The sequence below is a fragment of the Homalodisca vitripennis genome, chromosome 8, assembly GCF_021130785.1.
Source record: "Homalodisca vitripennis isolate AUS2020 chromosome 8, UT_GWSS_2.1, whole genome shotgun sequence".
NCBI lineage: Eukaryota > Metazoa > Arthropoda > Insecta > Hemiptera > Cicadellidae > Homalodisca > Homalodisca vitripennis.
This window is the reverse complement of record NC_060214.1, coordinates 103,065,086-103,089,200: the sequence shown is the minus strand read 5'-3', so window position 1 is coordinate 103,089,200 and position 24,115 is coordinate 103,065,086. Positions and strand designations below refer to the sequence as shown.

General features: G+C 34.0%; 2 protein-coding genes across 3 annotated transcripts in view; both read right to left on the bottom strand.

Moving 5' to 3' along the window:
* The window catches only part of LOC124367820 (estradiol 17-beta-dehydrogenase 11-like), a 36,635-nt gene extending 31,216 nt beyond the window's left edge, over positions 1–5,419 (bottom strand). Inside the window, exon 1 of one of the 2 annotated variants that reach the window (XM_046824949.1) lies at positions 5,338–5,419. Coding sequence is in view for 1 of the 2 variants with exons in the window: in XM_046824948.1 (XP_046680904.1) it covers positions 1,485–1,504 (20 nt within the window). In the remaining variant the exon portion in view is untranslated. Of the gene's footprint in view, positions 1–1,484; positions 1,620–5,337 lie in introns of those variants that run through there. The other variant, XM_046824948.1, reaches the window with a different exon arrangement.
* Positions 5,420–12,364: 6,945 nt separating this feature from the next.
* LOC124367819 (17-beta-hydroxysteroid dehydrogenase 13-like) overlaps positions 12,365–24,115 on the bottom strand; it is a 28,072-nt gene continuing 16,321 nt past the window's right edge. Inside the window, exons 4-8 of the mRNA XM_046824947.1 lie at positions 22,929–23,114; positions 19,948–20,077; positions 18,249–18,369; positions 15,807–15,920; positions 12,365–13,632 (exon numbers count right to left, since the gene is read on the bottom strand). Coding sequence (XP_046680903.1) covers positions 13,497–13,632; positions 15,807–15,920; positions 18,249–18,369; positions 19,948–20,077; positions 22,929–23,114 — 687 coding nt within the window. The 3' untranslated portion in view covers positions 12,365–13,496. The remainder of the gene's footprint in view (positions 13,633–15,806; positions 15,921–18,248; positions 18,370–19,947; positions 20,078–22,928; positions 23,115–24,115) is intronic.

Below are 24,115 nucleotides of genomic sequence, written 5' to 3'. Positions count from 1 at the left end.
AAATACGGTTAGGTAAACCTTAACCCAACCTACCCAGAATGTAACCCTTTCGGCGTCAGTTTTTCACCACCACCTAACCAATATTAAATACGGTTAGGTAACCCTAACCCAACCTAGCCCAAATGTAAACCTTTTCCGTCCAGTTCACCACCACTAACAATATCAAATATACGTTAGGTAACCCAACCCAACCTACCCAAATGTAACCCTTTTACCGTTCAGTTCACCACCACTAACAATATCAAGATTACGGTTAGGTAAACCCAACCCAACCTACCCGAAATGTAAACCTTTTCCGTCGTTCACCACCACCTTAACAATATCAAATACGGTTAGTGTAACCCAACCCCAACCTACCCAAAATGTAACCTTTTCCGTCAGTTCACCACCACTAACAATATCAAATACGGTTAGGTAACCCAACCCAACCTACCCAAATGTAACCTTTCCGTCAGTTCACCACCACTAACAATATCAAATACGGTTAGGTAACCCAACCCAACCTACCCAAATGTAACCTTTCCGTCAGTTCACCACCACTAACAATATCAAATACAGTTAGGTAACCCAACCCAACCTACGCAAATTTAGCCTTTCCGTCAATTCAATACCACAGCTATTAATTAATTGTGGAAAATACTTGACAAACCTGAGTCGAAAGGAGAAAAACGAGACGATATATTAATTATGTAATAATGCAAAACTTAAGACGTACTTAGTACAAACGAATTTAAAGGTACACTATATTTAAAAAATAAACAGCAATTCCTACTCTTTACTGTCACACTCTTTAGCAAGCTATAACATATTCATAGTTGTGGCTCAGAAATATAAGTTATGAACTGGCATGGTTGGTTTTCTTTATCACTGAGCGTTAAGATAAGGCTTGCATGCATCCTAGAGGAACAAATAAAATCGAAATGAACATTTCAAAGCACTTTGAGCTTTTACCTAACCATATTTAATATTGTTAGTGGTGGAGAAAAGGAAAACAATTTATATAGCGTCAGAAATTACTCTTCAATTGAAATTTAGATAGCTGTAAAATAAACACCAGACTCATAGCTTAACTTTGAGTATATACACTACAGCTGGATAGTTATTATACAACAGTAGGACTATCTATGCACATTAGGACAATTTATTTTCAGTAATTATTAATACAGTTTGCTCGTCAACTAACGTTGTGAACCTTATATTTAACGTGCAATAATGATTTTTAATTACTTCATGAAACCTTTTTTAAGAGAAACTTTTTGGTAAATTGACTGAGAAAAGTAGCCCTAAGAGCACAAGCTAACTGGATAGAATTGGTTTGTAATTATAATGGTTTTGATCTAAAATGAATATAATATGTATTAAAAATTAAGAGTTTTACATTTCGAAATGCCAGTCAGCACAAACTTACAACACAATATAAATATCAAGTTGACGTTGCAGCTGTTTATGAAAAGTGTATTTTGAAAGAGTTTATTGCCACATACCCATGCTGTGAAGACTCCATATAATATGAACTGGTAGACGCGACACACACCGCCTAACCACGAACTGGTAGTCGAGAGACCACGGCGGACACTACCAGACTTCTAGATGAGATAAGAACTGATAGACAGTGACGTAACCAATCATCCGGCAGTAGTGTGGGGGGGGAGGATTTGGGCTATCTAGGATTATCTAAATTATTTCGAGATCAAAATTTGATAATGTTTTAAAATTTTATTTTTAAACGTTCAATTGTAATCTTTTACTACAAATAAATGCAAATGCTCCCTCCCTGTTATTTATATTCCATATAGATATTTAAAAAATTATTATTTATTTTCTTAAGTTTTTAATAAAATTGTTGCAATTTAATTTTAATAAACATTGAGTCACAAAAAGTAGCCTACTTGCTCCGCTTGGTTCGAGTAATAATGCAAAAAACCCCATTTTTTTACTATTACCATTGATATTTCAATGAATACTTGTGTGTAAATACGAATGCACATGCAAGCCGATTTTCAGCATAGTATTTGAACTAATATTGAAACGTAACATCAAATTTGAAACAGACGACTCGGGTGTAGTAAAATTACCTTGAACTTTTCTCCATAAGAACAGTGTTAAACCTCATGAAGTTTTACGCCTTTATTTTTTAGTCGTAACAATACGGAATGTATTAATTAAAAACAATAATTAATTAATTAACATCCATACTGTTTTTGTAAACTGTAAACTTTTTGAATGTGAAAGATGTAAAAGAAGTGAAAAAGATTAATTACAACAAAGATTTATATATTTTTCTAACTAACCTACAAAAATATCGAAAAACTAAAAAACGTTTGGATGTTTATTTATTATATCTTTAAAAAGGAAATACCCATAATGCTACGACTGAAAATGAGATCGTAAACGGGCATGAGGTTTAACACTATTCTTATGACGGTAAATGAAGAAGACTCTCAGGACATCTGACCGGAGAGATACCTGTCTTAGGGTGACGCAAAATATGACTGGAAAATTTCAAATCGCAAACTTGTTTATTCAAAAAAATTACATTAAACATAGAACACTAATACTTGCATAACCTATCTAGGTTTTGAATTATTTTTCACAAGTAGCACGATAAGTTAAGGAACATTTTCCTCTAACTTATATTTTACATGATCGAATCAAAGTCCAAAGGCTTTTGATCAAACCAGAAGTTTTACGTTTATTCGTTTTCTACAAATTTAAAGTCACCATTTTAGTTAGATGAAATAACAAGACAAAAAATTCTAAGATTAAAATACAGACCAGTACAATACCATATTATTGTTAGCCATCAACATAAACACGACAACTTGTCTTCAGAATCTGATAACAATGATCATATCGGATAAGTTGTCACATAATCAAAAGATCTATTAGATTGTTTGACGTAGAGCTTGTAAAGCTGTTTCATTTTGAATATCTAAAAAAACAGGTAATGCTAAAAGTTTTAGGTTTGTGTTATGACTACTAGTTTTGATTTCCTTTTTGTAAGGAGTTGATCATTTTGATTTCGGGAGGGAGGTCATGAATGCTCGTACTATGAACAGAGTAGGACATTAAGTGGATAGCCATGGCGTGTGGCAGTAGGGCTAACATGAACGCTACTTGCTTAACAGGTTTATTGCCAAATCACTTCAGGTTCTTCATGACCAAAAAACTCGTGCCCACTCAACCCCCCCCCCCCCATCAACGGTGTTGAAATTGTTTCTATCGACATTTCTTGTATCACGGAAATAGAAGGGAATATCTATAATGCAAATGTGACATTTTGGTAGGAGTAAACAGCTAAACCAGAAAAGTGAAACTAGGTTGATTTTAGCCTATAGCACACATTTTAGGTATTTTTCAAAATTGTTTGGATTTGTTTTAAGGGCTCTGTTCGGTGGAACCTAGAAGACCAAATACCATAGCTGGACTTGTACATTAGAAGGATAAATTGGACTGGCTGAGCGTTAGCGAAGCCTACTCGATTAGACACATTTCGTTCCTTTCCGTTTGCCTGTCCACACGATCGAACAGAAGTATAGACTTTAAATTTTATATGAAGTTTAATTTCTAAATATTTCAAAAAATTTCAGGGATTTATGATGGTGCATTTCACTCCATGTGATTTGGCTGTGCATCATTGAAGCCAATCACTTAGTTGGTTGACATCATTTCTTTTTCGTCTGGCGGTGGATGTACATTTTTTCTATATGATTGTCTGGCTGTCTGTCGGTTAGAAGGATATCTCCAGAATGAAATGAACTACAGACTTGAGATTTTTTCATGCAGCCTCAGCGAAGGCTGTTACGCGACAAGTAGTCATTTTCGGTTTTTGAGAAATCACAGGAATTTAAATTTAGGCAATTTTGTAGCTAGTCCCAAATTAAAGCAGCTGAATAATCTACATAAGACATAGCTTCACAGAGTGTGTTTTTTTTTAATAATCTTTAATCTAAGAAAATAATGTTTTGGTAATAAGATATAATTTAAAACAAATAACACGGTTCGGTAAAAAATTTCTTAAGATAATTACTTTTATAAATAACGCATATTTCCTTTCTTCCAGTAGTCTTTCAAATACATAATGTAAAAAATGCACGTTTTCTATCTTCAATCATTTTTGATCCGGATCCGTATTAGATCCTGCTTCAAAAGATTATCACTCTCCGTGGATTGGCCACAAAGGTTTGTTCTACTCTTTCTGTCTTCAGAAGATGCATCTTAAAGGCTTTCAGATACTTTAAAAATTTCAAATACCCCTGTCACAACCGAAAAGTGATTGCGCCGTCCAAGAGACAAGATCTAAGTTAGTTATAGAGGCCGGAAAATCGGTTACTTATGCTGGTTTTTGGCCCAAAGCCTGAGGCAAATTTTGACGATGGCAGGGCCGTTCGTAGCTTTTGCGGGCCCCGTACAAGTGAGGCGGGCTTGGTCCGGGTCCCGGTAAAATTGTCCGAAAAAACGGTCCTAGTACGGGCCTGGACGATGGAAGGATTCTGAAGGAAATAGTATTTTTTCCGGACATTTGCCATCGTTCAGTATTACAAAAACTCGGTAACACATATTAAGGTTCCCAAGAGTGAAATTGAATACCAATATAATAGATTTAGATAATCACCAAACACCCACATGTAACCCGGGTGGACTGATTATCTGACCGCATGCAGCCCCTGCAGCTCTGTTGTTATCTTCTGTCTCCTACATATAATATACGCCTCCGAGTATAAACATAATTTTTAATCACTGCCGTGTTGAATAAGTCGTTTAAGTTCCCGCTATTTCACCAATGCAAAATGTACAAAACACTGTATTCTGTATTGTATTTCTCAAAACATCGATAGAGAAATTTCTTTTAAGAAATAAATCAATTAGCACCCACGCTAGTTTTAGCAGAAGTATTAAAAGGGTTAAAACATGAAACGGTAATATTGTACAATATTTTACTTAGTTTGGCTTATAGCCCACCACCACCAGATTAATAAATAATAAGGCTTAAAGCCCTACAAAAAGGTTTATATGTGGTAAGATTACGGCGATTTTTAACGTTTCAGACGAATAGTTTAAAGTGTTTCAATATGATTTGAGAAAAAAGATAGTTTCATATTTTAACCCTTTCAGTACTCTTCCATTTTGGCCTCCTTCAAATTTACTGTAGCTGATGATCGATTACTTTATTAAAGAATATTCTTCAATCGATTTCTAGAAAATACAAGGCAAGTTTTCCTACGGTTTCTGAACTACAAAATTATAAAAAATATAGTATTCTAAATAAGAAGTTAAAATAATTATAAAAATATATTTATGAGAATAAAACTATTTGAAGAACCAAAAGGCACCTACCTTCACAGCTGAGAACGACAAGTGGTACACAACAAGCTGAGTGAGGACAGCATCCTCGGCGACCTCGCAGGAGACCTCGGCAGCAGAGAACCAGTACCATATAGTTCAGCCCGCTCCGACCTTGGGATCGGGTTCTCGGGCAAACCAACGCTCTCATTTCAAGGGCACCGGCGGGCTACACTATCTAGTTCAAGGTAAAGTCTGCATAAACAATAACAGAAATTCGATACCGGTACCGAAAATCATCATTTCTGGTCATTAAAAACGACAGCAACATTATTACATTTAACTTATAAAGAACCGGTTGGAATTTAAATACTTAGATCTGTATTTATACAGTTTTGATGTGTAGATAATGCAATATTACAAAGTAGAAGAAATTACACAATATTTTTACATTCACAAGCTACAAATTACGGATAGTTTTTGTTACAAAAGGAGGTTTAAGTCAGTGCAATCGATTATTTTCATTTTAAAGTCAAAGCCTTCTAAGGTAATTTTCTTGAAAATGAGAATGTGGAAGTGTTTTCTTTTGATCACTCTAAGAAGAATTACATGCATTTGAAGTATAAAACAGGTAATTTTGCAATGAGGCCCTAATAATAACGACTGAGCATAAAAATATCACTTTTGCACAATTTTTTACATGAATTATGGCTTCTGTTTTTTATTATTTTTTATGGCTTTACGAAAGTATATTTTTTAAGAAAATAACATGTTTTCAATACAAAATTATTTTAAATAAAGTATCTTTTTATAAATAAAATACATGTTTGGCCACCAGTAATTTTGCATGTTCCAATATTTTAAATACTTTACTTTTCTTAGGGCCTGGTTGTATCATGTAGGTATCAATATTCAGCTTCAAAGTCCTGCTATCCTCCTTGTGATATATTTATGAAATTTCCTGCATTCACAAATATTATAGTCTGTTAAAGGGCGTAATAAAAATTTTCTTAGAAAATACAAAAACTTTACAATAGAAAACTTGTTGTTCCATCTTAATTAAAAGACTGAGCACCTCTTAAGAAATATTATTATGTCTTGATAATAGAACCTAGGGGTCATATACTGTCAGTATCTTGTAGTATCTGGGTTTCAATAAATTACCTGATAGTTAGTTAAAAATATCCTACTTCTTATAATTTCGTCATCGCTAGTTTATAAGCGTACTACTGTTCACATCCTCATCATTTCATTTACATTTTTATAACAGAGAATATGACATCTTTTTACGAAGAATCGTCATAATAATTCGGTCAAGAGCGTTTTCATGGCCACTTAATTAGAATACATGCTTTGAAACTTTAAGCAATAGCTGCTATAACTCTTCCTCAAATTCATTTTGCTAAGAAAATGGTTTCTTTCTGAAATTATTAATAGAACTTATTAACGAAAGATTCTTATATGTAATGCAACTATAAATTTATTACCAGTAGGCTACATACTTAATTGAATCAAAGTAAGGCTTACAGAATTTAATTACATATTCAATTAGATGTTTACCTAAACTAAAAATTCAAGCTTTAATAACTTTAAAATAAAATTTCTATCGATTTGTGTTTTATCCATTTCAAACGATCAAATTTCCCTTTTCAGAGACAAATTTAATTATTACACAAACCCTATGATAAAGAACAGAATAAATCCTTTAAACAATAATTTCGACCCTCTGGGAACAAGCACACGACTTCTTAAATTTCAGGAAATCAGGGGTACCGGAACCTTATTGGGAGGGAGGGGTAACATGGGATCTTACGCAAAGAATCCGGGGATCCTCCAGCAAAAATTTTAAGAATATAACCTCTTAACGATGTAAAAAGTTAGAAATCGAACTATTATATACAGCGTATGTTAAGATTAAGTTTTAATATTATGTTATGATCTTATGCAATTGTTAATATAATATTTTACAAAATGTAAATAACTGTATTACTTGCTTTTACGAATGAGACAAAATTATCTAAAACAATTACAAACACCAAAAACTTAATTACAGACTTTTACCTTTAACACAGATTTTCAATCTTCATTACTCAAAAATCGTCAGTTTCGTCAGTAGGTTACATGATCAGGTTCGAGGACTTTTAGTTCCTCTGAATGTGATTCGTGGGCCGTTTCATAAAATCGTGCTCTACAGACGGGATTCGTGGTTTAAAATCGTTGTGAACATTCTTTATTGCAAGTTATTTACAACACCTGCCTCCGTGATTGTCTGTAGGAGTTAATTTATTTTCTTCATTGATAGCTCTTATCTCTCTGCTTTTAAAGCTTCTAAGTCACACTTTTCCTCCATAGTATCTAAAGCCGGACACTTTTCCTTATGAGTATATTTTCATAAAACACAGAATGTCGTTCATTATAGATAAACAAGCAGGATATAACAGCTTATTGACAAACCATTGTACATTTCTCGTTCTCTGCATGCAATCGAAGAGGCTCTTTGCTACAGGCTTGCATTTGATCAGACAGTTCAGCAAGATTGAGGAATAAAAAATGTGGGGTTTCTCTTTACCGACAACACATGTGTATATGTGTGTGTGTGTGTGTGTGTGTGTGTGTGTGTGTGTGTGTGTGTGTGTGTGTGTGGTGTGTGTGTGTGTGTGTGTGTGTGTGTGTGTGTGTGTGTGTGTTTATTTATTTATTATTCTTTTGTGCGTTTGTATGTCACTGAACTACTGAAATCCTCCTAAACGGCTGGACCGATTTTAATATAGTGATTTGTGTATCTTCAAGTAATCAAGTGGATTCGAGAATGGTTTTGATTTATAATTTGATCCAATTTAAATTGTTTATTTAATTAGTTTTTATTTATAAATTGTTATTTTAGAATGTTTTACATTGGATTCGGCAGACTGCGCTACGACACGTAGTACAAAGTGAACTGATATTTAACAGCTGTTAACACTTTCAGCTAAAGTTCGTCAAAGATATAAAAGAATTTGTATAAATTAATATTTTAGAAAATTTTAAAGTATTATTAAAGTAGGCTACTTGATCAGTATTGTACCACTAGATATAGCTTAGACCCGATAAAACTAAAATGGCTATAAATATACACTTTTTGACATATTTTTTTGGTCGTGGCAGCATGGCAAACTCGAACATGGCGTAGAAAATATCATTCTTTCAAATCAGAAGTACTCACCTATTGCAGAGCCTAAAAAAGAGCCATTATAAATGGAGCTCATGATTTGAAGCTGTTAAGCGTGGACACTAATATATATTATATATATATTATATATATATATATATATATATATATATATATATATATATATATGTAGATAGTAATGTGGCGTTCCTAGACCACTTTTGGGACAGTCAGAAAATCAATAGAAAATACTGTTCATTGAACCATAAACGAATTGACATGCAAAATTACGTTAAGTAGAACATAAAACACAACATTCACGTTCATGTTACGTTCTGAACGTAAAATTTGACAACACGTACATAACATTAACGTGATTTTTGCGTTTTAGTTACGTTCCAAACGTAAAATTTGATAACACGAACGTAACATGAACGTGAATGTTGTGTTTTATGATCTACTTAACGTAATTTTGCATGTAAATTCGTTTATGGTTCAATAAACAGTATTTTCTATTGATTTTCTGACTGTCCCAAAAGTGGTCTAGGAACGCCACATTACTATCTACTTATATATATATATATATATATATATATATATATATATATATATATATATATATAACAGAACCCCACCATGCATTATATCATTATATGCTATTTTCTTAGGCTTAAGGATTTCTCCACACTGGCCGAAAACAATTCAACTGTAACTGAAATTGTCGGTTAGAGCAATTAAATAAATTATCATGGATCCAAAACACTGTTTTTACAACTTAAGTCTAAAATGGATCAGGAGATTGGGATAGCTTGATAGAATGACTATCAATCATCTCAGGAGTGTTTAGAATGTCATAGAAAAAAAATAGGTGAATATAGTGACCTGTTTTTTCAACAAAAAATTGCGTGCGAGGCCGCGGGTAACTTCTAGTATTAAATATATTGTCAACGTACTTTTGCTTCTAAGACTTGATGATTCATCTATCATAGTAATAACATACCAGTCAGTTTTAAAGTTTGTCCAACAGTCCTTTTTCTTTTCATTTCATTAGATTCATGATTAACTATTTTCATTGCAGTTCTTTTAGAATGTAATCCGACACCTACACCGAATAAATTTTACATTAAAATATTCAATTTGGTCGGAGCAAGGCTTGTTGATTTAGCAACAAATTATACTGTTCTAGTATCGTTATGATTGCCATTAAATGCGCTGTGCACCTTTCATAAACACATTCTAAACTGTTTTTTTAACTTTAGAAGTGATTATTTCCGGAACTGTGTGATTTGCAAAGGTGTTGTGTTTAAAGCTCATTCTCTTAACGTTACTTATCTGTTTTGCTTGATTCGTTGTAAGATACATAATATCTACACCACTCTTGTTATATGCGCGTAAGCTCTTGTTTAAAATCTCTGAGCTGGACAACGGCCTCTCAATCTTACAACCAACCTTCTCGTTGCTACAATCCATCCAAGAAAACGTTTTTTTTTTGTGCTCCCACATGTCTTACGTCCAAATGTAAGGACAAATATAAATATGGTCACCCACTATTCGTCAAAGTTTGGGATGATTCGTTTTGAGGTTGAGAGTCATGGACAAGACGTACAGACTTATGTATCTTTGGTTAAGCTTGTTTACTTATGCGGGTAGGCTTACCACAACAACCAATTTGCAAAGATTTCGGTTCTTTATTTTCTTTACTAGGAGTGAAGGTTGTGCTGGCACTAAACACATTAAATTATTTCTTGGTTTGTTATAAAACTTGTTGTATTTAAACAACGGAATTGAAACCGAGTACGGATTCAAGTTAAATGTACACAACAAAATGTCCAAGCTATCCTTTTCTGTTTGAAATACATTTTTACCCACAAATTCTTTTTCCACTAAAGCAGTATCGGAAGACAAATAATGTGTTCCGGCACACACCCAAACGCGCGCGCGCGCTACCACGTCTCGCTTTTGTTGTCAGCATTCTGACATAGACTTGGTTCCTTCAAACGCTTCAATGCAAAATGTTTACATTGCTGTGTTTATGAATTTCTACTTATGGAAAAGCAGGCTCAAATGTATTACTATAACACCTTGTATCCGTGTAGTTGATAACAGTCACGCTAGGCTTGCTTTTTTCGGTGTTCTACAGTATTTCTCAGTGTGCGGTCTCGGTGTCCACAACATATGAATACGTCACTGTAACGTGTTGTAAGCTTGAGGTTTTGACTCTTTGTCTGCCTTTCCAACCTGTTCCTACATGTTACACGATATTTAACTCGGAAAATAACGTAACTTGAAATTAATGAGGAAATCACGTTTAAAGTTGCAAATATTAAATATTAAAATGTTTAACTCTTATGTGCTTTTTTTATATTTTTAGGTTCGAAGCCTGCAAAATTGTATTTTTTAAATCCAAGTGTTAAGGAAATTCACGAACATAAGCACTTTATTTTTTTCAATTCATTTTACACATTTCTCGTCTCGACTATCCTTAAAATTGCTCTTAAAGAATAAAAAAACCAAGGGGTTTAGTGCTCTTTAATAATATCGTACATGCATGAATTATTTAAGTTTACATTATGGAAATGTATTGAAACGTATAATTGTGGATACTTTTATCCATGTCCAACCTTTCAACGTTTATATACTTGTAAGACATTTTTCTCATTCATATCACAATCTTTCCCTTAGCGAAACCATCCTTTCTCACTGATTGCATAGCTATCACTGATAAGCGCTATCACATCTTGCCCTTCCTAGAACTCTGTGTAGCAACCTAATCTGATCATGCACTTTCCACAGTCATTTAATATCTTCGATTCTGAAACTATCAAGACTCTTTATTCCCACGTACACAAGCATTGCAGAATTATTATAATTTTTCACCTTATATAGCTATATCCAGACATTTACAACTCTTACCGACCAAACACATTGATTAACTATTATTAACCACCAATGAGAATAGGTTAATTCTGGTAGCATAAGCGGCCGTCTTTAGGAGGAAGCTGGATGATTTTGGAATCACCGGAAACACTTCCATCCAACACGAGGCCCATACAGTTCAGTGAAATATGATTCTGGAGTCTAAAATTGGACATCGCATTACAAATGTGAGTTAAAATAGTACAAATTCAATAGTTAAGAGATTAATAATATCATATTAACTAAACAAATGATAAAATATTTTAATTTCTAATTTTAAAATTATGTAATTGGCAAGTTATGCATTCAGTTTATACCAGTTTCGTGCCACAGGAAGTGAGTTGAAAGTACATTCATCTTGAATTATTTTAGACATGAAGTTTCACTGTTTTATGAATAACATCTTGGACTGTCGAATTGGTTATATTCAACTGAAGACTTCGTCAACAATCATTTTTTTCGGGCTTCTGATTCAAGATTGTCGGAGTTTTTTTCGATTTTGTCGTTACTTGTTTTTTTTCCAGCCAGTTGACTGTTACCTCGATACGTAACTCGATTTCAATTCTCCATACCACAGAAAACACTGCACCTTCAGTTGCGCTGCAAACATCTTACTCGCGAGTCCCGACTGCCACTGATGAGCAGATCATGAGCGAACCCGCTCACTGATCCGAGTCACGATATGATCTGAGATCCGTCAGATCACGTGGTGAAATGAGTCGGGTTATTTAATGAGCGACTCCTGATTGAACGAACCATCGCGTCGCGACCCGTGAGTTGAAAGTCGCCAGCCAGTTTTAACATTCTTCGGTTCACGTAGGTAGTTCTTTATAATCTGAGTGATCTGCTAGGCATAGAAGAAAAATGTTTAAAATCTGAGTTTATTATGGACGACAGTTACACCTCGTTGAAAACTATTGCATTTCACTTACAAAACCTTTTGTTAATGTACAGATAATATTAAGATGATTTGTTATCAGTTACATTTCATGGTACAGAGGAAGAAAAACAACAAAATTAATTTTTTACTTTATATTTTTAACACTAAAAGTATAATTTACTATTTTAACGAATATAATTTATTGCATCCAGATAAAATAATTGTCGATGGAGGAGTTTCTAAGGAAAATAAAGATAGCTTACTTCAGAGATATTATGGTTACTTTTCCTAGTTATTATCGCCTATATTAATACTCTTAAGAGTCAAGAGCTAATTTATAAGCACAGAATCTGGCTTTTCTTGAAATCGAGAGATGAATATGTTTAAAGAAATATATCAAATTTTACGAATAAGGAAAATTTCTCTATCAATTACTAGAAAAACCAATTCCTGTGCTTACGCTATACAATGCAAATTTGTTCTCTGTCCCTTGACTATGACAAACGAAACCAAGGAATTGAAGAAATATAGAATACATAAAAAACACTTTATTTAGTGATACTATACCAATGTTATGTTATTTAAAGGTTATGTTATGCAAATGTTATTTAAATATACAATTAAATAATGCAGTAACGTTAATAGACTAGACGTTTCATAATAGAGTCAGTATTTAAATAAATAAATCAACTATGCTCAATAAGTCATAATTTAATAATGAGTGGCAATAAATTAAATTTGTTAACTTTTATTACTTAGTTATAGATCTTGGATTTCCTCATAAGTCAACCAGAACGGGTTATCGATAAGGTAAGACCTGTGATTAAATTACATACATACTTAAATGATATACTAACCACTAAAACAACGTACAAATGTGTTTCCTCTTTGTCTTAACGATAAAATATCTCATATATATATATATATATATATATATATATATATATATATATATATATTGTACTTGTATTTTTCATTTACCTTATTAATATCCTTCCATTTAACTCTTCAAATATTTTGATTAAAATAATTTTTTAATGTAAATAGAATATTGGATATACCTACCATAAAGACTCGATCTGAGTGTACAATCGTTAAAAATAGAATAACATGTATTTCTTTTATGGAAATGTATTTAAGTACGTACTCCTCAAACAAAATTGTAGTAGAGTTAGTTTCAATACGATATTTTGATATGTAACACTTTTTATAATGTTAACCAGGCGAACCTTTAGTCTTCTATTGGCTTTAATGTACTGAAGGCAAAACTCAGATGACATCTTGATCACTGAGATCCTTAATTATGGCGGCTGTAGGACTGACATCCTTTTCATGTTGCGTGGGTGGAATTATACGAGCATAAACTATCTTGTACACTTGGTCAACTATATACTGCGGTAACAACCTGAAACAAAATGTCTGTTACTATAATATTCTAATTGGCTGGGCGTCAGCGAAGCTTATCGCTCGAGGGGCTGAAAAGATTGTATTTATATCGGTACGTCTGTCCGGCACGATAACCTAAAAATGAACTGACCTATAGACTTGAAAGTTTGCAAGAACGCTTCATTTTTGTATGAGGAACCCTAAAATCCATGATGGTGCATATAAATCCATATTATTTGACTAAGCGTTAGCGAATACTTTTACATTAATCTTATAGGTAAGCATGATGGCACATTTATCGATAGATAAAAAATATATATATTTATAATATAATATATTTATATTATATTTATAATATAATATATATTTATATTTTTGTATATATATTATATATATATATATATATTTTTATATATATTTATTTATTAATATATTATTTATATGTAATATGATATACAGGGTGGCCCATAAGTCAGTTGTCAGAAATGAAAATACAAAGTTACCAGAAAAGTACAAATACTTTATTTGTACAAAGTACAGTATTATTAATGTAACTATTATTATTTATTTTTAATTATTATTTTAAAGAGTATCTAACCTACAATAGGTGCTCAAAGTGGCTTCCACGCTGTTCTATACAAACATCGTCTTAAAAATTGCAAGTGACAACTGACTTATGGGCCACCCTGTATATTATATAATATGGCAATAAAGTATTAAATTTATTTAATTTAAAACATAATCATACTGACATGCTTTGATGTGTCATACTTAATGATTAAGTAATAAAGATGTTTGGTATATATATTAAAAATTAAAGTAGAAGGAAATACATGATATGATTTATAAGGTTCGCCAAGTCTCGAGTGTATAGGAGTGTTTCAATTACACGTTACTGGATTATGGTTCATCCCCATCCCTCATAGTAATAAAATGTTTCCTCTAATCATACAAGAGAGGCTCCTGTCCCCCCAGGATCCTCCTCTAATTGGTGGTCACGAAAAAATTCATGTTTTAAACAGTTTATAAACTTTACTGTTTATGAAACTATATTATTATTTTATACTAATATATTATATTATTAATTTAAACTATAAAACAGTTTATAAACTCTATCTAGGTAAAAGTGTTCAAATTATTAAAATATTTATCATTACTTAACCTATCCACTTACCTGGAAGAAACTGTGTACGCGGTTTTTTTATGGATCTGGTATCAATTATAAAATTATCATATTGATTTGATAACTGTCACCTACTGTTTCACCTACCCCACCCTCTCATATTTATTGTTAAGATATCTGACAACATAATTAGTTATGAAGCAAAACATATATAATCAAATAAAGTTCAGTAAATGTAGGTATATTCGAGTAATACATAATATTTCCCCAGCTATTGTCCTCCTACTCGATACTTTCGTTTACTCCATATCATTGTGCCAAACCTTGTGGGACTCCCAGTCAAAATGTTCTTTTCTATGGTATAAATTAGACACTATGAAACATTCCAGCAATTTGATGCAATTTTATTGCAAGAGGAGACTCAAATAAAAGAATCCCACAACTTGGAGCATCGATGTGTAAAGTTAAAATTAACATTATTTGTTAGAGAATTCTTTGCTGTGGTAAAAATTAGGCGTAATGACACCATTCTAAGATGTTGTTACGCTAGGAGTTGCATAGCGAAGAAGGAGCTCTGATTGAAAAACTGAACTGTGCTCTTCTTTGATGGAAGAGTCTTCACAGTGGTATAAATGTGGAGATTGGATGTGTAAAGTTGAAATTAATGTTATTTATTAGATAATTCTTTTCTGTGGTACAATTTAGGCGTAATGAAACCACTCTAAGATATTACTATGCTAGGAGCCGCAGAGCGAAGAAGGAGCTCTGATTGAAAAACTGAATTGTGCTATTCTTTTATGAAGGAATCTTCATTGTGTTATAAATGTGGAGCTTCGATAGGCATAGTTGAAATGCATCTTTGCTAGAGGATTCTTACTTTTATGCCTCCCCGCTGTAGGGCTAAGCCCAATGCAGGAATGATTGCTGGTGGTAAAATATTATAATTCCTTTAGATTTTATGAGTTGGAAATATTTTTAACAGCAAATCCCTTTCTAAACCCTTGGCAGAGTTCTTTATACAAGCATGCACGATGAAGATCGAAGCGTCATTAACAAATAAAATGATTTACCTCATAATATTCAGAAGGGGATAAAGGTAACCAGGGATGGTAACGATCAACTCTTCCCGCCTGATGGCAGCGATCGTCGCCTCCACCGCCTCTTCTATCGATATTGCAGGTATCCTGAAATATTTAATTATTCCTTTATATCGGAAAATAGTGCCACATTTTCACTCCAAATACAATTTTTAAATAATTTAAGGTTAATATCAAAGATACTTCAACCGAATTAAATAGTTCAGGCTGAAAATCAAAAGTACAAAAGACTTACAAAACTAAAAAAACTACACTCTATACATTTTTAAAACTGTTATGTTTACAAAAATCAATAATGTATCAGTCATTGTTGGATCCGTAGTACACAGGCACAACACCCGATCACATTTGAACCTCAGACAGAGACCGGCTTTGGCTGAAGGTTTGCCTCTTAATGTCGGCGCCAGGTTATTTTGGATGTTTCCCGATTGCCTAAAGTGCATCCAAAATAAATCTGAATTCAAGCTACAATTAGGAGTACTTGGTGGTAAGGTGCTTTTACTCAGTTGCAGAGTGTTTAGCGGATATGTATTGTATTTGCGCTTTAAACCTAATTCTCTTAATTGGATTCCTCTGTTTAGGCTCTTATTTTATCATCGAATAAATCTACAACTCCTGTTGTTTTAACTATTGACTTTCAACAATTGTAAGATGGTTGTCATAAAACTTGTAGTTGTCATATGACAATAAATGTATTTGTATTTGTAAAGTAAAATAAAGAATCTCCTTTTATCTAAGAAATCACAAGCAAAAGCTGATCATTGGATATCAACCCACTTCTTCAAAATATCTCAATGATCAACAAGGGTCTATATTGGGACCACTTTTTTCTGATCTATGTAAATGTTCTTCCAATATTTCTATGTAACTGTACTCTTATTTCAAACACTGATGATACCACCATCTTCATTAAGAATCTGAATAAGGGACAACATCATCATCTTGCATCAGAAATTACAAAAATGAAAGAGTGGTTCAGCATTAATGGCCTGCTTCTAAATACAGAAAAGGCATTTTTAATATTGTCGCTCAAGTGGCTCAAATCGTATCTCAGTGATCGAACACAATTTTGTAGGCGTTTCAGCCGTCAAATCGGGAGAGGAGGGTCATTCAATTTAGTTTGCGTCAAACAAATTCAGATTGTACCCCAACAGTCACGTTAGACGAAAATGAAATCACTGGTCTACTCAATGATCCTTGGAATACACCTAGATCGAGGTTTCACTTGGGATTGTCATGTAGACTGTGTTTGTTCAAAGTTGTCCTCAGGCATTTCAGTCTTGAGGAAACTGTCCGAATACTGCTCAACGCAGGTACTGATGACGGCATATTATGGGCTAATCTACCCACACCTTTCTTACGGATTGGCATTGTGGGCAGGTTGCACAACCGCAAACTTTTCCAGAACTTTCATCCTTCAAAAAAAATCAGTTCGAGCAATTGCAAAACTGCAGTGGAGAGAGTTGTGCAGGCCAGCTTTCAAAAGTCTAAAATTGTTGACATTACCTTGCCTCTACATCTTGGAAACGTGTATTTTTTTAATCCAAATGCGAACAAGCAAGAGATAGTGATTTACACTCTTATGCAACTAGAGGCAGGGATGACTACCGAATTGGGAGACACAGGACGGTAGCTCACGAGCGTTTGCCATCTCAGGCAGGAGTTCGAATTGTCAACAACATGCCGAACTCGATCAAAAGTGTCCCCAAGCTGAAGGCATTCAAAACTCGTCTAAAAACAACACTGATTATACATGCGTTCTACATTATAGACGAATTTGTGGCACACAATTGGGAGACCTCTCAATTGGTTGAATGACCGGGGAAGTGGTGGATCAATTCGAATGAGTGAGAGAGAGTGAACGCAAAAATTTTACGTAGGGAAGGGACTTCGATGCTAGAACGAATGGAAAATTTAGCTCAAAATACTTGACGATTGCTGTAACATTGTTTTTATATTTTACGCAATAAATAATTTATTATTTTATTATTATTAACTTAGTTGTTGTAGCTAGCTGATACTGTACTAATTACTATTTATGTTTCAGAAAACCTCAAGGAGCACTGGCACGAATCAGAGGTAAATCAAGAAGCTGTGCAAGAGGTCGAAAATGTCCGGGCGCCGCCGAAGACAATACTCGCGAGTATTAAGGACAATACTATTAGAGCAGTCCTTATAGAAATAGTCTCATGATGCCTGTTGTAATTCCTCTCACAACACCACGCCCAACACTGTTGCCAGTTTTACGTGTATCATAATTAAAGATCCGTCTCAACATTAGGGAACAGCTGGTTGTTAACAACGATTTGGCAACACCGCCAGCTATTTTGGTGCGGGCTGCTCTAGAAACTTCTGGATTTTATTTTTGTCTTCAGTGCTTGGATTGCGCGCACCTTTAACTTGTATAATGCCTACCTAATGTCACAGTGGTCAACGTAATGTGCGCTGGTGTTGACGAAATAGGGACACACCGTTGTTGTCTTGACGTTGTTGTTGGCCTTAGACTCAAGTTCTGCTCTGACCGCTTCCATAAACCCTGGAAAGATATCAGAACAATAATTTATAGACATCACCAGGATGCTATATCCAACAATAAGAAGCACAAGTAAATCATCTTTAATATTTATGCATCTTTATGCATACACGTTTTGTTAATGCTTTAGGTAAGCATAGTTTGGTGCTTTATATTTCTAAATAGAAATGTTAACAATTTATTGGAATCAACAAGAAGGAATATAACAAATAGAGAACCATTTCAAAAGGGAAAAAATTGTACTGTTGTCCTAGAAACGTCAGTAAGCACCATGAAGGACGATGCAGTATCTCATTAATAAGAAAAAAAATCCATTTCACTATGATCATTTTTTAAATAATATAAAACCCAAAAATCTAATTATAACCCTAATTATAATAATATGATAAATAAAAAGTGCCTTTGTTTGTTTGTTTTGCTCTCACGCGGAAACTATTCAACCGATTGTACTGCAATTTTATATGGACATTCTTACAGTTCCTGGGTCGATTATAGGCCTATTCTTTATTTTCAAAATCCCACTGGGCTTTAAAGTAGCGAAACATCCCATCTTGGTCTCTAAAGTTGTAAAATTTTCATTGAAAGTGCCTGTCAAATGTAATAAATGTTATCTGTAAACATGTTATGACAACAAAACCATATGTTTAATTAATTTAACAACTATAATCAATTTTGTTTAAAATTTATAGTGTATACATTCTCTAAGGATTAAACATTAGTTTTTTTATTTCACCTATTAGAGAAGTACTTATTTAACTTATAAGAATGTCCTAAAACATAAGATGGCCAGAATTTGACTCCGAAAAATCCCTTTGAGGCAGTTGACAAGAACTATGCTAAATGAAAGTTTGCTGGACTGTGCTTTTGAACTGATTTACCAATTCCAGCTCCAATTGAGTTAATAAAGAAAAATAACATGTAAATAGAGTAATTTTAATGTACTCTTAATTTTACATTTAGAAACTTTTAAGTATTAGATATAAAAGACGTACATCTAATTTTTTCTATAAATGTAAAGATTGTTATAAACCCCAACTTAGTTGTCTTTTGAAGAAGTAGTCTTCTCTGATCTGTGATATATTAATTAATTAAATTTATCAGCCGGTACCAAGGGTACACTATGGATGTAAAGATAGATATCTGACGCTTTACAGAACAGATTGCAGAAATCTGATCTATTTGAAATGTGTTCTTGAAGCTGTGAAAAGTCTGCATTAACGTTGAATATGAGTATCCCGTAGCTACTTCTAGGGGTTTGACAATTTTGTACAGTGAGCAAACGATTTGGCCTACGAGTTAGTAGAATTTAAACAGGCTGTTTGTTTAATATGCTTCAGTGATTTAAGTCATATTTGATGTGTTGAAATTGGAAGGATGTGGTCCAGGTTTGTAGGAATCATAAAATAATGTTGGAATTCATTACATTCTCTGGATTCCAAACTATATAAAAGATTCTTTTTAAGTGTAGGTAGCCAGCCTAATACAAATTATCGATCCTTGTTTCAAGAGACCATTTCATTCATTAATTCTATACTAGTTATTTTTTAATTAGTTTTTATTATTATAATCTAAGTTACTTACCTCTGACGCCGAACTTGCTGGCGACATAGGCAGATAAGTTGGCTACTGCAACCAAACCGCCAACAGAGGCCACGGCTACGATGTGTCCCGAGTTGCGCTCCCTCATCGTGGGCAGAAATTCCCGCACCATCTGCGTCATAACATGTCCTTACTTAACAATGTACAAAAAGCACGGCCAAAGTGGCCATGATTGCGATGTGTCCCGAGTTGCGCTCCCTCATCGTGGGCAGGAACTCCCGCACCATCTGCGTCATAACACGTCCTTACTTGACAATGTACAAAAAGCACGGCCAAAGTGGCCATGATTGCGATGTGTCCCGAGTTGCGCTCCCTCATCGTGGGCAGGAACTCCCGCACCATCTGAGTCATAACATGGCCTTACTTGACAATGTACAAAAAGCACGGCCAAAGTGGCCACGATTGCGATGTGTCCCGAGTTGCGCTCCCTCATCGTGGGCAGGAATTCCCGCACCATCTGCGTCATAACATGGCCTTACTTGACAATGTACAAAAAGCACGGCCAAAGTGGCCATGATTGCGATGTGTCCCGAGTTGCGCTCCCTCATCGTGGGCAGGAACTCCCGCACCATCTGAGTCATAACATGGCCTTACTTGACAATGTACAAAAAGCACGGCCAAAGTGGCCATGATTGCGATGTGTCCCGGGTTGCACTCCCTCATCGTGGGCAGGAACTCCCGCACCATCTGAGTCATAACATGGCCTTACTTGACAATGCTACAAAATAACTACAGAATATTACAAGATTCGAGGTACAGAAAAAACAATAAAATACACTTAATTGTATAAGTTGTTTAATATCTTGAGTCAAAACTTATTCAGAAATATCAGAAAAACGTGTATTTTCTCAACTAATCTAAACATGTTAACAAATATTTCGAATTTCAAAAAATGTAATAGATTTTTAAAATGTTAAATAACGTTTTACAAATAATGATGCTAAAATTAAAACTAATTTATTTATTGTTCCTGTTGTTGCTATGTAATAATATTACAGTATATTTTATTTATGCTGCTACTTTCAATAATTAGCAGAACCCTACAATATGTTTCGTTCAATAATTTTGGAAAATTATGTAAGTTAATTTACATCAATAAAATATAATATACAAGTATTTTTATTAATACATAAAACAACTTTAATTATAAATAAAGATTTATCAAACTTACAGACGCTCATACAAACAATTTAACGGCCGAAATTCTGGGCATTTTGTTTAAATGTGATTTATTAGATATGTCTATCCATCCCATGTCCCTCCAACTGTCTATCATATTTTCCACAGTGTCGCCTATATTTGGTGGTTTTGCAGGGGCATTTATAAAAATTCATAAAAAATTCAATAATTATGGTAAATATGTTGTTAAATATATCATTTTGTTTGGAAAGATCTGTAGAACAATTTTAAATACATTTTAAAATCAAAAAATGTCTTTTTTATTTTTAAAAAGAAGTTCAAAACTTTTTTTGTTTTTTTTTCATTTATTTTTTTACTTTCAGTGTATATAACATAATTTAATTTATATCTTTCTATAAAAATGAGATTGCTATAAAATCTGTAATTTCATTGTGAATACAAAAATATATAACTTTATAATGATATACTATAAAAGGAATTACTATGCTCTTATTATGCAAGCGGTTACCTAGCAACGACAAAATAAGAATTTGCATGCTCACACAATTATTTATTTTACTTATATTTTGTTAGTACATAGTAGCTGTGTTGGTTGAAATTACACTTTTTACTGTTAAAAAACTTGATGAAAAATCAGTTAATTCGTTCAAATCAACCAAATTTAAATCAATGTCATCATTATTTGAAGCCAAAGACTCAAAAGAACCATGAAAAGTCTCACGAAGTAATCCAGCGTCGTTATCTTCGTTTTCCGTTTCGGTCAATTCACTAAGATTTTGGTCCGCAAGAATTTCCCTAATGTCACTTGACCGACAAGGCTCACCCATTGTTACTCTAACACAGTAAAACAACAATACTAGCGCAATAAAACATACCAAATATCGCCACGAGAAACAACAACACCGCTCGTTCACAATTTCGCGAACACTCGACGTATTTCAACTGCGAGAAATCATCACGTCAATTGGTTGTATCGATACTGTCTGGAAACAGACAATAAGGAATTCAAAGGTATACAAAAACGATTGCCTATTTCATTAGCTTTGCAATGATATATTATTTATGTGTCTTTGAACGGCATTTGGATTTATAAAACCTATAAAGCCAGTACATGTCGGTCGGCGCAAAAATCGCCGACCGACAGTTGGAGGGTTTTAAGAATACTTTTTTGTGCGTCTGTGACAATGATATGCACAACCAAAATAAAGTTCAAGTTTGTACTAATATTAAGCGCTACTATACCTCCATGTATTCACTATTTTGAGGTAAAAATTGGATTTCTGTTCTTGCATTTGAAGCTTTAAGCGTACGAAACTTTGGTTCATAGCAGTATTCTTGAAAATGTAATGCTAAGCTTATTAACCGCTTGTCTTATTCTATTCTATTGAGCCAGGGGGAATTACTTGAGTAAAACAATATTTTTAAGAACAGAAAAGTTACTAAGCAAAGACAGTCTTGATTAGGACGAGCTGACTAACTTCTTTATAGTTCAGAAACAGGGAGCTAATTCGCATTGCATAGGCACACAAGCTGTTTTCTTCTAAGAAATCAATGTTGCGTCAGCCGCGCTTGTGTTCTAGGAGGTGGAAATTGGAGGGTATTATAGAGATTTAAAATATTAAATGACATTTTTTCCCAGATTATATTTTTCTTAGCTTGGCACTCTTTAAACCAACCGCCCTAACACGAGTGTAAATGTTAAATAATTGTCGGCGAACCATATATGTCAAGCCCATCGAATCGCAAAAGCAAAAAAATGCGTAACACGCCATAATTCGTTGTCTTATCGACAACAGGTTTCTATATACCAACAGAAGACTCACCCAGAAGTGACTCAATAGGTTGACGGCTATGACACCTTTGATGGCTTCTTCCACATCCACTTCCAAAGGATCACCATGCACTAGTCCTGCATTGTTCAGGAGGATGTCCACAGGACCGAGATCCGTCGTCACCGCCTCTCTCAGCTCTCTAATCTCTTCCACTTTCGCCACGTTCGTGAAGTACGCCTATGAGATAGAAGTTCGATTGAGCATGTGAGCAAAATGTTATATTTCGAGAACTTCGCTCACAGAAAGAGTCAGTCGATTTCCCCAATGTTGTCTTCACATCAATATAAACTGAACTGCATTATCGTATTATGAGACATGAGGAACTTTACATTACAGGAATTGTACCCTTAAATGTAATGGTACAGTAACATACGCCTGCAAAAGAATTTTTGTGTCTACACAGCTTACTCTTTCAATGAGCCAGAGTATCTTGACTCGCAAAAAACTTAGATAGTAGATATACTTAGTTCACTTTATTTACTCCAGCTCTCACGTTATTATAAACGCCCAAACTGGAATACTTAAAGGAAGGCAAATCATCATTTGAAAATATTCCCCACCCTCCAGAATTAGTTACAAATAGCGTTGGCCTCTGATCACGAAGATACATTGCCATTGGGAACCAGTTGAACCCTTGTGGTATAGTTGAATACCTGATGCTTTACAGTGTTATTAAAGCATAATTTTTGAAAATATTTATACAACCTGAAATATTCATGAGTGCTTTATTTCATTCAGTGACGTATAGTACTTATGGCTGCGAATGTGGTTTACTCATTATTCTTTGCAAATAACGAAACAATAATGCTGATTCCGTCTCAGAACGCAGGTATTGGTGGTTTTGGAACTTGCTGTTCTTAAGATGAACTTTAGAAGATGAAACACGATTACCTCAGTAGGTACAACGTGATGATTACTTGAATAGGTGGAACACGATTAGATGAGTAGGTGGAACACGATGAGTAACTGAGTAGGTGGAATACAGTGACTTCTTGAGTAGAAGGAATACGTCTTGATGATTACTTGAATGGGTTGAACACGATTTCTCACTAACTAGGAGTACGATGAGTAGTTGAACAGGTGGAACACGATAACCTACGAGGAACACGCCGAGTGCCTGGGTAAGGTGGAACACGGTTAGTACTTTAGTAAGGAGGAACAGATAAGATGTGATCTGC